Source organism: Tenrec ecaudatus, chromosome 7 (genome assembly GCF_050624435.1).
Source record: "Tenrec ecaudatus isolate mTenEca1 chromosome 7, mTenEca1.hap1, whole genome shotgun sequence".
Lineage (NCBI taxonomy): Eukaryota > Metazoa > Chordata > Mammalia > Afrosoricida > Tenrecidae > Tenrec > Tenrec ecaudatus.
Genome location: NC_134536.1, coordinates 23,544,762 through 23,560,757, shown reverse-complemented (window position 1 = coordinate 23,560,757; position 15,996 = coordinate 23,544,762). Strand labels below are relative to the sequence as shown.

The 15,996-nt window shown below is 47.0% G+C and overlaps 1 protein-coding gene across 5 annotated transcripts in view; it reads left to right on the top strand.

Annotated features, from left to right (window-relative positions):
* The window catches only part of UTRN (utrophin), a 593,146-nt gene that overhangs the window by 567,579 nt on the left and 9,571 nt on the right, over positions 1-15,996 (top strand). For all 5 annotated transcript variants that reach the window (XM_075554433.1, XM_075554432.1, XM_075554428.1 and 2 more), the window contains exons 70-73: positions 6,595-6,753; positions 7,533-7,773; positions 11,764-11,872; positions 13,589-13,684. In XM_075554433.1, the coding sequence (XP_075410548.1) occupies positions 6,595-6,753; positions 7,533-7,773; positions 11,764-11,872; positions 13,589-13,684 (605 nt within the window). The remainder of the gene's footprint in view (positions 1-6,594; positions 6,754-7,532; positions 7,774-11,763; positions 11,873-13,588; positions 13,685-15,996) is intronic.

Here is a 15,996-nt window from a genome sequence, read left to right as displayed (position 1 = left end):
AGTCCCAGACCCTGCTGAGATTGTTTACGCTAATATTTGTAAGGACCCATTTAATGTCTTAAAGAGAGGCCATCCTTCCTTCACCCTCCACACACACCAAAACATCCGTCTGTCTTTCTCTCAACCCCTCTCCCTGTTGTTTTCTCTCTCTTCCTCTCCCTCCCTGTACTCTTTCCAAGTGGGTGGGTGGGTGGTTTCAGTTACATTCCTATTTAAACCTTCAGTTAAGCAGAGGTAACCTTGAATTCTATAGCTTCCCCCCACCCCCCCAAGGACTGAAATGCTCATCAGCCTACCTCCTCACCACCTTAGTTCGATAGCAGACGTACCTACGAAGGACTCGTTCAGGCCAAGGGCCGGTGCGTATTTCGAGAGATGCCCAGTGACCAGCAGCAAGGCTCGAGTCCATGGACGAAAGGAGGGTTGCTGTGTCCGCTCCGGGTTTTCTTTCTGGTTGTCCCTTGGCTGCTCAGGCATGACGGTTAAAAACTAAAAGAGAACCAAAGTCATTCACCTTTGTAATCCCCACATTTTCTTCTGCTCTCCAACTACCTACCATCCTTCCTCCCTTGAGACCTATGAGAAGAACAGTGATTACAGTCCATGGAGCCCTCCCGGGCTTGTGTGGAAGGGTGTGGAGGGGACACTCCTATCTCTCCAACTCCCGTTCTGATTCTCATCCAATCATGTATCTTCTTGGATCCTGGGCTCTGCCAGGAAACGTTGGTTGCTGTACACAACGCTCAACGGTTCCTCTTTTACTTTCCGCGGGGCTCAGAGTTTACCTGTTCCGTAAAGGCCCTCTTTGGAGCAACAGCAGGATGGGGCTCACCCCACCACCTTCCCCAAAGCTCCCATGTTGGTGGAGTCTTTATACCCTCTCCCACACACTGCGCCAGGAGAGTGGATTCCAACCTGTACTGACCCCAGGGGTGTCAGAGTACCAGTGTGATCCATTGGACGTTCTTGGCTTGGATCTGTACAGAAGCAGAAGGTTAGTCCTTTCTCCAGAGTGCCACTGGGTCTGACCACCAACCTTGAGGTCAGCAGTTGAGAGTTAACCATGTATACCACCCAGGAGCCTCACAGTAGACTAGTAGGCAATGTTCAGTACTGCACCCCGCCCACCCCAGTATTAGAAACTTTTGAACAAGGGTTAGGTGACTTCTCGTGGCAGCATTGGCTCTTCTGCTTTAGTCTCATATCTGTATTTTAAGGGAGCCCACATCCTGGTATCAGCAAATTATGTTGTGCATGTAGAAAAAGATGGAAACACAGCTCTGAGTGCCATAAGCCAAATATGGTATTAGCAAGTGTCTATAATACTTTTTGGAATTTGTTCTTTCTTAAATTACCAACTTTATCCCTAGCCCCTCTTGAATTGAGGTTTTGGTAATTCTTTGCTGAGCTATGTCAGAAATACTCTGTTGAATAATAATGCTAGAGAATACAACCATAGCCACTGTGGGCCAGATACTGTTTTAAGCACATTCTACATTGTAATGGATTTAATCTTCAAAGAAACCCTTTGAGATGCTATCCTTGTGCCCACATCTTACTGAGAGGTAAACGAAGAGTGTGGGTCTTAGAGGTAGTAAGTGGTGAGCTGGGATTCAGACCGCAAATAGCCTAGTGCCTAACACCCCCCCCCCCCCCGGTGGACCACCTCTGCTGTTGTGGGAAGGGGGAGCTTCGTCTGATGAGAATGTTACATCTAGCCCTGCAGATCCATCTAGTCTTGCTCGACACCATCACTCCATCGCCAGTCACATGCACAACCTCCTGCAACGGATTTGCTGCTCATGGCAGATGCCAACATGGCGGTGATGACATTATTACTAGTTCACAGCATGAGAGATGTCTATGTCTTCCTGCCAAGCTGACACAGACCTTAAGGGAGGGTGTTGCCAGGGTGGCACACCAGTCCATCCACTCCGTGCTGGTGTGGTGCAGTTCGACACGGAAGGATCAGATTGGAAGGCTGGCGCGCTCCACTGGGATTACTGTCCATCCCCGAAAGCTCGGATAGGACCAGCATAGGGGAGGAAATTTTTATTATTATTTCATTTATGTCTTCTTGCCTACTTCCAGAGATCATTCAATGAATCACAGTTATTTTGTCATCTGAATACACACTCATTTTGTAACCCAGATAATCGTGGATGCATGCTTCATAGATGTAAAATAAAAAAGATAAGTAGGCTTATATATTTTTTGTGGCAAGTTTCTATTTTAGTTTTAAACACACCATTGGCATTTAATGATTCCTATCTGGAACCTAATGTGCTCTCTGTGTTTTAAAAGTGTGCTCTTGATTATGGCTATCTATAATTAAGAACTTGAATGTATGTGTTTTTATATTGAACACATAGACCTAATAATCTGTGAAAAAACACTTTGTACTTCTGATTGTGTGTTACCCATAAATGATTTCTAAAGGTATTACTTTTGTTTAAATGGACTTAAGCTCCTTCCAGATACCTTATTGGAAGAATGTAATGAAAATGGCAATGGTGATAATTACAACCTTTAAAACCTCATCAACTACTACCTTCCAAAGTCAGTTTGTATAAAAGTTGACGATAAAATGCATCTTTCTTCTCTTCCTAACTGGTTTGTAGGTATATTTGGTTCACTGTAAATACTCAGCCCCAAGATATGTGAAACAGAGGTTTGTTGTTGTTGTTGTTGTCAGGTGCCATTGAGTCAGTTCTGACTCAGCGAGCCTTTGTACAACAGTGAGACACCGCCTGGTCCCACACCACCCTCACAATGTGTTCTTATGTTTGGGTCCATTGTGGTCAATCCGTCTGTCAACCCATCTGTTAGTCCAACTGTCAGTCCATTTGTCAAAGGCCGTCCTCTTTTTGGCTTCCCCTCTACTTTACTGAGTGATATCTTTCTCCAGGTTCTAGTCTCTACTGACCATATGTTCACATTCCATCAGATGAAGTCTTGCCATCCTTGCTTCCAAGGACCCTTCTGACTGTACTTCTCCCAAGACAGATGTCTTTGTCCTTTTGCTAGTCCATGGTCCTTTCAATAGCAATGGGGGTTACTATTGAGAAGGCCTTATATAATCCCCAGGTCACAGATGTTGTAAGCGTTTGGTGTGATACAGAAAGCCCCGTACCAGCCACACAACTTAACACCTCTTGTCCCTGAGCTGGCTGTGTCTCATGGTGATCCCGGGGGTCAGAGTGGAAGGGTGCTCCTAGGGCTTTTGGTGATTGCCTGGCCTCTGGGTGGACCTGGACCACCCACCTTTACATTCGCAGCTGAGCACGTGAACTGTACGGGCCACACAGGGATCCACGTTCTTCAAAGTGAGTATATAATTAGTGTTTTTTAACCAAGAGGAGAATCCATTGGTTTCAGAAATATTGTAGCCTTTGAGATTGCCATCTCCTTTCATTCCGCCGGCGTGACATGATCTGACTGCCTCTTTCTGTTCTTTGCTGGATGGATGAGGCGTTTTCTCTGCCTGGACAAATGAGTGACTGCTGGACTTCGTTAGGACGCTCAACATGGCGCCATTATCTTTCGCCATGTACTATGATGGCGAGGTAGGAGGCTGTGCCTCTGTCTCCCTTTGTGGGTAATTTAATGTTTTGTTTTGATTTCTGGCTGGCTGCTCCCGATGCTTTTGCTAGCCTTAAAATATTAAAAAAAATTCACTGGAAAACCAACTAATGATTTGTTGTTGTTGCTGTTGTTCTGATTGGTGGAGTGGGGAACGGGGAGGGCTAAAGGAGAGACACTCAAATCTTTTCACATTCTGGACTCAGGTATTTTTCAACCTGAGAACTATTTTCATAAAGTTCCACTGTCTGCTTTCTTCATTTTGTATCCACTGCATCATTATACTGTTCCCATCAACGTCTGCACCTTGCATTCTCTCTCTCCTTACTGACTCTCTCTGCAGCTGCAGTGACTCTAGGCATCCCAGAGACCCACAGTAGCTAAGTCAGGTCCTGGCAGGATTGCCCATTAGCTTCATCATTTTATTCTTCCCCTCATGAAAGATTGAAGTTTAGGTTCTGGACCAGTGAGCTCTTATCAAGCAAACAACTCTCTTCTACATCCCTGCCAGCGTTCCGGATTGATCCTGCTACACAGGAAGCCAGGGGCTTTTAGATCTGCTCCTAAAGGCAGCCCCTCTGCAGGGTGTGGCCCCCAGTCCCTCTTCTCATCATCATGCTTCTAGTCCAAGGAGCGGGTATGGTCCTTCTAGAGACTCCTCACTTCCTTCCCAGCGATGCTGCATTTTTAGAAAGGGTAGCAACAGGTGGTGGGGGGGTGTCTTTGCTTATTTCAGGTGTTACCCCCATCCATGTTCCCAATTCTCATTTGAAATGGGGCTCTCAGGGTCCCTCCATGAATTTTAAGGTCATTTGATGGAAGCAGGAAAGGGTAGTTGGGTGACTAGGTAGTGATCCTATCCAAGTGGCTACCAAAAGCCCAAACCAAGCTCCTTGTGTCAAGGCGATTCCGACTAAGAGCAGTCATTTGCATTATAGGCAGGAACCACTCCAGGCTGTACTTGTTCCAGAGGGTTTTCTGGGCTGTATGCTTTATGGAAGCATAACGCCAGGCCTTTCTTCCACATCACTATGGGATAGGCTAGAATCTTAACTCTTTTGGTGAGTACCTAAGTGCAAACCATTTGTACCAGCCGGGAACCTCACCCAATAAGTTTACAAGGCTTATTAAAAACTTTGATAGGTTTATTGAATAGAAGGAGCAAAGTTAATCTAGTAGCCCGTTGGGAGCCTGTCTTTGGCTGTTTGATAAGCACAACGCTCATTTTCCTCCTCTTCGCCTCATAGTATCTGTGTGATCTCAAAACTCAGGATATACAGTGTCTAAGAAATCACTAATGCAGACCCACAAATTCCAGCCCCTTCTGCATTGAGGGGAACCTGAGGAACACAAAGGCCAAGTGCTCAAAGCAGTGTCGCGGATCAGCGGCCTCACCAGTGGCAAGCAGAGCTAGCAGGTTTAGAGTACAGTCATGGCGAGGCAGGAGCAGAGCGGGGGCGGCCCGGGACTGCCGTGCCTTTGTCACCTCCTTTCTTGCTGCATTAGACGGTGGTCCACACCCAGTGTCACTGATAAGACCTCTGAGGGCTACATGCAGCCAGTGGCTTAGGCAGAAAGGGGCTGGTGCTTCACGGACGGTTTCCAGGTGATGTCGCCTGCTGCCGGCCTTGAACAAGCTTTCTTTGGCGCCCCATCCTCTATACACATCCATTGGCTGCAAACCCACCCATCCATCCACACCAGCCAGGGGCGATCTGCTGGAAGCATTCCATAGCACGGCTCTCTCCACAGCCAAGAAATTGTCATTTGCATGTTGACAAGCCATAAACCCCTGACGATAGTGATTTCATTAAAGGAATGTGTGAACGATAGACTCCCATCCTACAGGGTCTTCCCGGTAAAGGGAAAGATAGGCCTCCAGGCCTGCTGATAAGCATTTCCTTCCCACATAGGTACCCACAGTGCCCACGTGGGCTTGTTTCTGTTGACGTCAAGCCTTAGTTCCACCACACGATGGATAAGTCACTTGGTTAGAGAAGCAGCCAAGTGAGTTTAAATGCAGTCTCTTCTTTTGCTAATGGCCCAGGATTGATCCTAGAAGCAGCATGTTGATAATATCATGTAAAATATCTGACTGCATGTCTCTGACTTTAATTGGGGCTGAATCATTCACATCCAGGAGTCTATGGGTGTCAAGGCATGATTACAAAGATGCCTTCCACCACATGTTCAAGAACGTGAACTCAGGACCTACTTTTTTGACATTAAACTATTGATTTGACCTGTGATAGCCATTAAATTAACTTTTTATTATGTTCAATACGCATACTCTATTAGATGACTAACACCAGTGGGGAGCCCTAGTGGAGTAGTGTTTCCAGGTTGACTGCTAACTGCAAGGTCAGCAGTTTGAAGCCACCTGCCGTACCACAGGAGAAAGATGAGGCTTTCTACCGCGGTAAAGAGTTAGTCTCAGCAACCCACAAGGGCAGTTGTACCCTGTCCTCTAGAGCTGCTGGAAGTCAGAGTCAAATCGATGGCGGTGAGTTTGTCGTCGCCATTTTCCTTTTTCTCCTCAGTGCTGGAATGTTTGCCTTCCACGTGGAAGACGTGGGTTTGCTTTGCAGCCAATACACTTCCTGGGCTGCCACCACCCACCTGCCAGGGAAGGCGTGTATGTTGCCAACCCTGCCAACAGACTTCAGTACAACTTCCAGACTACGGTGGACCAGGGCAAAAAGTCTGGTGCTCTGTCTCTAAATATCAGCCAGTGAAAACCCAGTGGTCCAGTCTGAACTGGTCGTGGGGATAGAACACGACCGGGCAGCATTTGGTTCCATTGGGATGAGGTCACCGTGAGTCAGGACTGGCTGGAAGGCCGCTCACAACAATCAGTGAATATCTTCCAGGGTTTGTGGGGACAGGTTGTGAGTTACTAAACCCTAAGGCTGACCTGGCCCCAAAGTCATGTGATCACCGTTTGCTCCTCCCAGTGTCCAGAGACAGCCTTGGGTCCACACCTGAGCCTCTGTGTGTTTCCTTGGTCCGCAGGGAGGACGAACACGCCCTCATCCAGCAGTACTGTCAGACACTCGGAGGGGAGTCCCCGGTGAGCCAGCCGCAGAGCCCTGCGCAGATCCTCAAGTCGGTGGAGAGGGAAGAGCGGGGAGAACTGGAGCAAATCATTGCTGACCTGGAAGAGGAACAGAGGTAACCCTGGCAGGGCTCAATCACTCAGCTTGCTGCCACGGAGTCAATTCCGAGTCCCTGAAAAACGTCTTTGCTGCTGACTTGAAAGGCCCCCTGCCCCTTTCTTGGGGATGACTGAGGAGTGGCGGGGTCGAGGCTTGGGACACAGACTGCAGATTACAGTAGTCTTTGGGGTTCACCGATTATGCCTATTAGAACACTTGCTTAAAGCTATGATTTTGGTCCTGCTTGCTATCTCACGGCTAACAGATGCTCAGACTTGGAGGAAATTAGTCGTGCGAGCTAAATTCAGATTCCTTAGGCAGACAGTGATACCTGCGAGAGCTGTTACTCCACAGGACTGCCTTGTTTTTCCACATCTCGCAAGGTTTCCACATTTTTTTTAATGTCCATGGTTTCTACCTTTGATGATGCAGGCTTGTCGCTTTTCCATTGCTGTTTCAGTGGAAAATGTTGGCGCTTTGGTTTCTACCTTACTGAGGGTCCAGCTGTGCACATCTTACTGTATTTGGTCAACTGCCCGGCTGGCTCACACCACTAAGGTCTCCACTACGAGCCAAAAGGCTGGTGGTTTGCTCCTCCCCAGCGATGTGGGAGACTGGCCTGGAGGCTCGCTTCCTAAAAGGTCACAGCCTGTGGAACACAGCTTCACCCTGCACCCCTGGGGCCTCATGAGTCAGAATTGCCTTGAGGACAACTAACAACCACGGAGCTATTTGGAGAGATGATCACGGACCCAATGTTAATTAGAGTTATTTTCTTTTTCTTTCACACAATAGGAATCTACAGATAGAATATGAGCAACTGAAGGAGCAACACCTTAAAAGGGGGCTCCCTGTTGGTTCACCCCCAGACTCCATTGTGTCTCCCCATCACACATCTGAGGATTCGGAACTCATCGCAGAAGCCAAGCTCCTCCGGCAGCACAAAGGGCGGCTGGAGGCGAGGATGCAGATCCTAGAGGACCACAACAAGCAGCTGGAGTCTCAGCTCCACCGGCTGCGACAGCTGCTGGAGCAGGTGGGTGTGCAGAAGCCAGCACACCCCCACACTCCCTCTCCCCTGTGCCCACGCTCCCTGTCCCCTCTCCCAGATTTGTCAGGGTGACGAGAGCAATCCGCTCTCCATGTCACAGCCTTTAAATGTGCCTGCATTGAATCCTAGCCGGCACGAAAACCTGTGTGCCTCGCTCGGTACTGAGGAGGGACCCTGAGCACTGCCGCGGTAGCGGTTGGACTGCTTGCCACAAATTTGGGGGTTCAAACCCAGCAGCCGCTCTGAGGGAGAAAGACAAGGCTGTCTGCTCCTGCCAAGTTGCGCAAGCTCGGAAACCCTCTGAAGGGAGCCGATGAGTTGGAGTCGCCTCAGTGGCAGTGGGCCTGGGGCATTAATGATATGGGCACATTACGTTCCATCTTCAAAGTGCCCTTTCCGCTTTAACACTCAGCTCTATCTCAGCCCTGAATAGTTTGAGGAAATAGATCCGGTAAAGTACACCGGAATGAGTTACACGTAGGAAACATCTGTGGGAACTCAGAGGGCAGAGACGGACCCAAGGCTTCGCTCTAAATCCTTTCTTCCTGCCAACGACATACCGACTCCTGCAACCCTGTGTTCTGTTTTCAAGGAGTTACGTGACAGATGTTTATCCATTTGCTACCATGAATCCCTGCTGCTGGGCTATGCTTTGGAGCATGTATTTCCAAGCTGTCATGGCAATAACTAACACCGCTTACAATATGTTGAATCATGTATGTGTTATAGATACAAAACAATATTTGCCCTGGTGACGAATGTGTTAGTCCAGATTTACTAGAGAAACAAATTCATAAACACTCATGTGTATAAGAAAGAGCTTTATATAAAAGAGCAATTGTATATTGAGGAAACATCCCAGTCCGGATCAAGTCCATAAGTCCGATATTAGCCCGTATGTCTGATATTAGTCCATAAATTCTCTTTAGACTCACGCAGCACATGCAGTGATTCCGAATGCAGCAGGATCACAGGCCAGTGGATAGAAGGTCTTGTGGATCCAGTGCCAGCTCTCTGAGTGTCTCAAATGCAGGAAAGGGAAGGCAGAGAGAGTGAGTCTGGCCCCCAGTGAGCTATTGATCTCCATTGAAGTTATCAAGCTGCGACCTGACTGACAAGCTAGACTCCACCCCTTTGCTCAAGTTGACAGGATTATGTAACTGCCACAGAGAAGGCCAATCCTTAGTCTCTATCTTTTTTTTATTGTAAATTAGATGGGGGTTTATGTTTCAGATCATCGATTTTGTAGTCAACAGTTTAAGCTGCTCACCGCCACCCCACCCCCAAGGCCTCTCCCCCAGCCCTTTGCCATACGTATTCTGCTGCCCTTCCTTCCCTTTTTCTTCCCTCTCCCCTGCTTTCTGGGTGACTGCTTAGGACCCAGCACATTGCTTTCATCATTCACGGATGACTAATAGCCTATAGTTTTCAAAGCTTGTTCTCTGGAATTAAAAAACTGAAAGGCATCAGGACTAGTTCCTGACTCTCTAGTACCTGCAATATTGCTAGGGACCAAAGACAGCTCTCCATGGATCAGATTGCATCACATATGAAGACACAGGCACCATAGGGAATGCTACACGGGATGCCACGGAGCCGTTAGCATGGGAGCCTGACCCAGAACCAGCTGCAGGTTGATGTAGCTTCAACCTCACGTTGCAGGTAGAGTAGCTCCAAGCATTCTCTCCGTGGAAGAGCCCCTGGTGTCAGCATCCACGTCTCCTCTGGCTGCTGCCCTTGACAGTAGATAAATAACCTTTCTCCAGAAGTGTTGATTGAATCAAAGCCAGAAACTACTTTCCCCTTCGGGATTTGGTTCATCTTTGAGAAACCATCCTCGCACCATTGCAACCCGTGTCGTTTACCTGCTCAGAGCCTTCCAAACACCTCTGAAGTCCCGCTGCAGTGGCTGGTAGAGCCGACCATACCCTTTCTGTCTGGCTGTCTTCATTTCAGCATGGCTCCTGTTAGGGAAGGGCTTCGTCAGGGCTCCTAAGTCAGGACCACATCATTCGACCACAACAGGATCATTGTTTTCCAAGAGTGGCCCATGCATTGTTATAAGTCTCCCAAATGTTTGTTTCTTCTGCCAGTGTTGGCCACATGCTTGCAGAAATGACATTGTTAGAACTGCGCCCTTGAAGGTCCCGAAGGATGCTTGCATGGAGTGGGGGTGGGGGAGGGGAAGGGACTTCATGTTCTCTTGAAATCGCTTATTTAGCAAAGACAAGGTGTGAGTGTTAACAACCAGTACAAAGATAGAAGCGGTGAGGAAAGTAGCGCCACTGGAACTTCTATTTGGCATCACCTGCTGATGCCCTTGGGGAAAGCGAAAGGTCGGTGTGCCCTCTCCATCCCATTAGGCAGCACTGCCTCGTGGCTCCTGCGCCTCCAGAACGGCACAGTAATGTTCGTAAATATCACTGCTATCTGAAGGACTCCCAGCTGGGCACCAGTGCTTTCCTCTGAGTGGTGTAGCATGAAATCCAGACATACCGTATATACTCGAGTAGAAGCCGATCCGAATATCAGCCGAGGTGCCTAATTTTACCATAAAAACTGAATTAAATTATGCTGAAAAACTTGGCGTCTACATGAGTATGTATGGTAGATGGAAAAGCCAACTATGTTTTAAAAGAAACTATCAGACTTCAATTAATAGATTACATTGGGAAATCTGCACCAGAAATGCTGTAATTCCCGTATTCCCTAACACTGGAGTGAGCTTTCTAGTTTGATCACACAAAGGGAGGCCACAGAGTATTGCTACTGGGTTCTAGTTCATTCATGCACAGGCGCATGCCAGACAGAAAGCGTTGGAGCGTGTCTCTGTGAGCAGTGGTTTGCTTGCTTCCAAGTGGCACCGTAGGCATCTGAATGGAAGCCATCTGACTCTGCAACCCTGCTCTTCACCGCTCTCTAACACTGCCTTGAATAATGTCATTGCAGTTTAGCTGCTCTCAGGTGGGTTCCAACCCATAGTGGCCCTGTGCACAACAGAACGAAATGCTACCAGGTCCTGCGCTTTCTCACAATGGTTCCTGTGCTTGAGCCCGTTGCTGCAGCCACGGTGTCCATCCATCTCCGTGAGGGCCTTCCTCCTTTCGCTGCCCCTCTGCTTTCCCAAGCAGGGGGTCCTTCTCCAGGGATGTGCCTTTTAAAACACGGGCTGTGATTTTGAAATTGAATGTGTGCGCTGTATTAGAATAAGTCCCTTAATGGTCTGCGTGGTTTGTATTTGTCTACTAATCAAACGGTTGGCAGTTCAAACCTACACAGCAGTGCCGCCAAAGAAAGGCCTGAAGGTCTGCTCCTGTAAAGGTGACGGACTAGAAAAGCCCATGGGGCAGCTCTCCTCAGTTGCCTGGGCTTGCTATGAATCAAAGTCAACTCAATGGCAAATAACAACAGAGGTTGAAACGGAAAAAAACCTCTCCCTGAGTCTTGTATTCCGGTTTCTACTGTCTTGAACTGGAGAGGGGATAAAACCCCCCCAAACTTGGTCACCTGTTTCTGCAAAGATCACACCCACCCACCACACCCCCACACCCCCACCACACCCTCAAAATCCCATGGGCATTTCTACTCTGTAACACCTGGGCTTGCAGTGGATGGGAATTGACTCAGTGGCAAGGAGTGCTGTCTTAGAAGCAGTGCTGATATTTTCAAGAGTGATGGAACATGTTTCGAAATTCACTTGGTTGATATGGAAACCGTGGAAGAAGATGCTGAGGGACCCAACTGACATTGATAAATACAACCGGCAGCGTGACCTGTGCATTCTTCCAGGGGAGGGCTGTCTTGAGACTAGAGCAGCCATCCAATTGATGGTAAACTGGATTGGAAAATGTAAGAGAGCCAACGGCTCTGCGTGATCTAATCAGCCGTGGTGGGGAAGGTGGAGATAAAAAGTCAGTGATTCTCTTAGAGTCATTTAAGCCATTGCTCCGCTTTTCTTCCCGATTGTGCCTGCAGCCGGAATCGGATCCCCGAGTCAATGGTGTCTCCCCCTGGGCCTCACCTCAGCATTCAGCTCTGAGCTACCCACTTGATCCAGATCCCAGCCCGCCGTTCCAGCAGTCAGGTCAGTGTCCCCAGGCAGAGCTGTCTTCATGTGACGTGGATTCTGCCCTTTGCTTGCTTTCCCTCGGAAACCATATTCTTAGGAGCTGGTACCTTAGGGCCCAGGGAGTTTTCATACGGTCTCTCTGGTCTATTAAGTACAGATCCATCTGAGCCATGGGGAACAGCCGACTAAGGTTAGACTAAATTAGCTCGAGCATGTGTATCACATGGTACCGACTTGACTTTTAGTGAAAGAGGGGAAAAAAAGATGGTCCTCCTCCTTTTGGGATGAGTCACTCGATTCAATTTGCCTTAAGATCGACTCCTTAGTAGTTTATTTTCTGGTTCTAAAATGCAGTGTGTGTACAGATTCAGAATATAACACAAAAGACTCTTACCCCACGTATTTATGCGTCAGTCCATTTGCTCATCTACATCCCTGGAAACATTGCTGCTCTCAGCAGCCTCCCTCTGAGGCCGAGAGCACACCCAGCCTGTCATGAGTCACAGGAGGGGCCTGCTGCACCATTTAGAGATGTCCAAATACTCAGGAATAACATTAACCAACTTAACTTGTTGGGGAGATATTTTTCAATGTGTTCATTCATCCAAAGAAGAATGAAAATGTTCTTTCAAGATTTTTTTTTAAAAACAAGAAAATTGTTGACTCTTCCTTTTAGGAAAAAACACACGAGGAGCCCCTTTGGCAGAGTAGATTATACATAGTGCGGTCTTAATGGCAAGGTCAGCGGTTGAAACCCACTAGCTGTGTGGTGGGAGAAAAACGAGGCTGTCTGCTCTCCTACAGATTGGCAGCCTCTGAAACCCACAGTCACTGTGAGTCAGAGTTGATTTGATAGCAGGGAGTTTGATTCTTTCCTTTGTTGACCTCCACGCACATCAAATTGCAAAAGGTTAGTTTACGATACTTTGACCTTGAACAAAATTTAAGAGGATGCCTTCCAGGAAGGAGAGCTACAAGTGGACGGAGCCTGCTTAGGTGGCACAGGGACAAGGAGCATGCTGGGATCACTATGGACCCGGGGACAGGGAGATAAAACTCCAGACTTAACGAAACATCCGGGTGGTGATGGCACCGTCACCCCCAAAAACGTAAGAACCAGAAGGAGCTCTTCCTTGCTAGGCAGGCCCTCACAGCCCGAGCTTGTGCTGAAACCTCTGGGCCCCCTGCTCTCCTCCCTTCCCCCCCGAAAGGAGTCTCAGGAGTGGCTGCAGGGAAGGACACTGAGGGCAGCGGAAGACTGGCGGGAGCTGCACCCGGGACGGAGTCTGAGGAAAGGGAGAGAGGAAGAAGTGACCAAGGGGAAAGACAATCAAGGCACATTGCAGAAATGTCTCAGGCTGCTTTGCTGAATTGTGCTGCCCACCACAGAGGTTTATGTCAGCCTCTGCTGAAGGCTCCCAAGAGAAAGACGGATTTAGAAAAAAAGGAATCGATAGAATACTTTTCCTTCTATGAAAAAGGAATTTGAGCTGTGACATGAACAGATTTCCCATGAAGACATGGAAATAATATGGTGGCATCCCTCGTTTTTCATTTGTATAGGCTGAGCTGGTTTGGGTTTTTCCCTCCCCAAATATCTAGCCCATTTTAATTCCATTCCAATGACACTACTAGAAAGATTTCTGCCCCTTTTCTCCTGAAGCGTGGGGTTTGTCAGAGGCTGGGCATTGATTTCGGGCTCTGCCTTGTTCTTTGTCCCTGCTGTCACAGCGGCCGGAGATGTGTTGACGCCCCCCCATGACACCAGCACGGACCTCACCGAGGTCATGGAGCAGATCAACAGCACGTTCCCCTCTCGCTGCTGCCGTAAGTACAAAGGCGTGAGCTTCAGCCCCCACTGTGCCTTCTCTTTCCCGGTTCCTTTTCCTGCCCGCTGCCCTTTGTCTTCTTCGGAAAGATAACTCCTGTTAGAAACAGGATTGCATAGTTGTTTGAAAAGCAGCCAAACGTTATACACGTCGACAAAGAAGATGAAGCTTAACATAGATAGCATCACATTCCGGGGACATGGGCCAGTGTGGTCCTGCTCCGTGAGCTTTTCCAATATGCCTTATGAGAGATAACATGAAGGCCAATAAAACAAGAAGTCTGTTTTTAGAAAAAAATTATTCTCTTTGATGCAAGCTACCCGGGCGGTGGGGGTGGGGGGTGCACATTATTTCAAAGGAGAGCTTTTAGCGGCATGTCAAAGACAGAAGACACAAAAATAGCCTCTGCTAATATAATTTCTTCTCTTCAGTTCTATCCTGTCGTTGGATTTGAGTATAGAAAGGGATTATTTTCGGATTTTCTCTCCCCAACATGGTTTCTTTTCTTATGGAATAAAAGAGCCATTGTGGGAAGGCCAAAGAATATAAGGCATCGCAGATTATGACCATGTGAGCAAGCAAAAGCCAAGAAATACCCCAATAAAAACAGTACAAATCCAAGGGGAAAATTCTATCAGGATTCTTCTCTACGGATTTATTGATACAGTGTGTCAGCATTTGGTCTCCAGGGACTGCAGCCTTGTCCGAAAATCCTCTGCCTCTTTCAAACAGACAGTTAGTTTCCTGTTGTAGATCGCGTGTTGCTTATTGTTACATTTCCATTTTAAATAATCTCTTAAAAGAAGAAGATATTACTTGTAAATTTAAATGATTTCTTCTCAAAATGATGTTAAAGCTGGGGGCGGGGGGGCACTAACCTAATATTCTAGTCTGTGTCAGTATCATATACATACATGCATAGCAAATGCATATGTAAGGTCCCTTATGTAAGGCAGTGCAGTTTGAAACTGAAAGGCTGGTAACTGAAAGGCTGGTGGTGGGGATCCACCCGGCTGTGCCGCCTGGGTGTAAAAGGCCTCATGATCTGTGTCCTTAGAGACTGCAGCTCATCGCACCCCGGGAGCAGTTCTGCTGGGGAGCCCTGGGGGTCACCATGAGTGGAAATTGACTTGACAGGAATGAGTTGTTGTGGGTCTTCTGTTGACCCTTAATCCTCACTGATCCGCTCTTTTGCATTTATGACAATAGTAAGCAAAAATATCTGTCTGACTGTTCTGCTCATTAACGGCCGTAATGAATGCTAAGGTGTGAGATCAGAGTAACCTCTGCTCTAGTAGAGAAGATTGTGTGTCCACTTGAGTGGGCCATGATTCTCGGTGGTTTGAAATTTATGTAATGATGTAATTGGATGTGATGACATGGTCATCCTCTTGGTCTTTGGAACCTAACCTTGTTTATAAGTGAGAAGTGGGTATACATGTTTACACACACACTCACACACACGCACACACGCACACACACGTATTACACAAGCTCCTGCTCCCACGTTTTTTCATTCTCTTCTTAACCTGCAATCCTAAATGCATCAAATGGACATATGGTCCTGACTATAGGCACGGGAAGGTATATTGTCTTCATTAAATGTATCTTTTATTTAACATTACTCTCATGTTTACAAAACACCACCATTAACCGGAAGTGAAATAACTATTTTAAATGTAATTATAAAAAATAATAAAATGTAATTGTCTGAAATTTTAGAACATTGCTTATAAATTCTAATGGAGTTTCCAGAAACACATAAACATATGTATTTATATTTGTGAGTATATCCTTTTATATTGTAACTTATGAATGAAATAGGCTGCTTCTCAAAGTTCTCTGAATCATAGTTTCTCTTTGTCAAGCTCCATCCTCACCCTCCACAAAGGAATGTGCACCTGTACACATACTTACTTCGTGCACCTGTACACATACTTACTTCATGCACTGTATACATACTTACTTCATGCACCTGTATACATACTTACTTGAAAGCACATTTTTGGGTCGTGATGAGCCTCAGAAAAGCTTTGAAAACTCAGTCTAAGACTACATGCAGTCAGATTGCTTTCTAGGTTTTGTAATCTTTATCATAGCAGATGAACAGATTGACTCTCTTATACTGATTATATTTCAAGCCTGATTTTTTTAAAGAGATTGTCATTCTGAGTTGTATGTTGTTTAAGGGCCAATTTTCATACCCTTTATAAGCCAGATCTTCAAAATGAAATTACTTTTTCATTCAGTTTACATCAAAATGCGTGAATAATTTGTTATGAACAAAGTCTGTAAGTCAAAGTTTGTTTG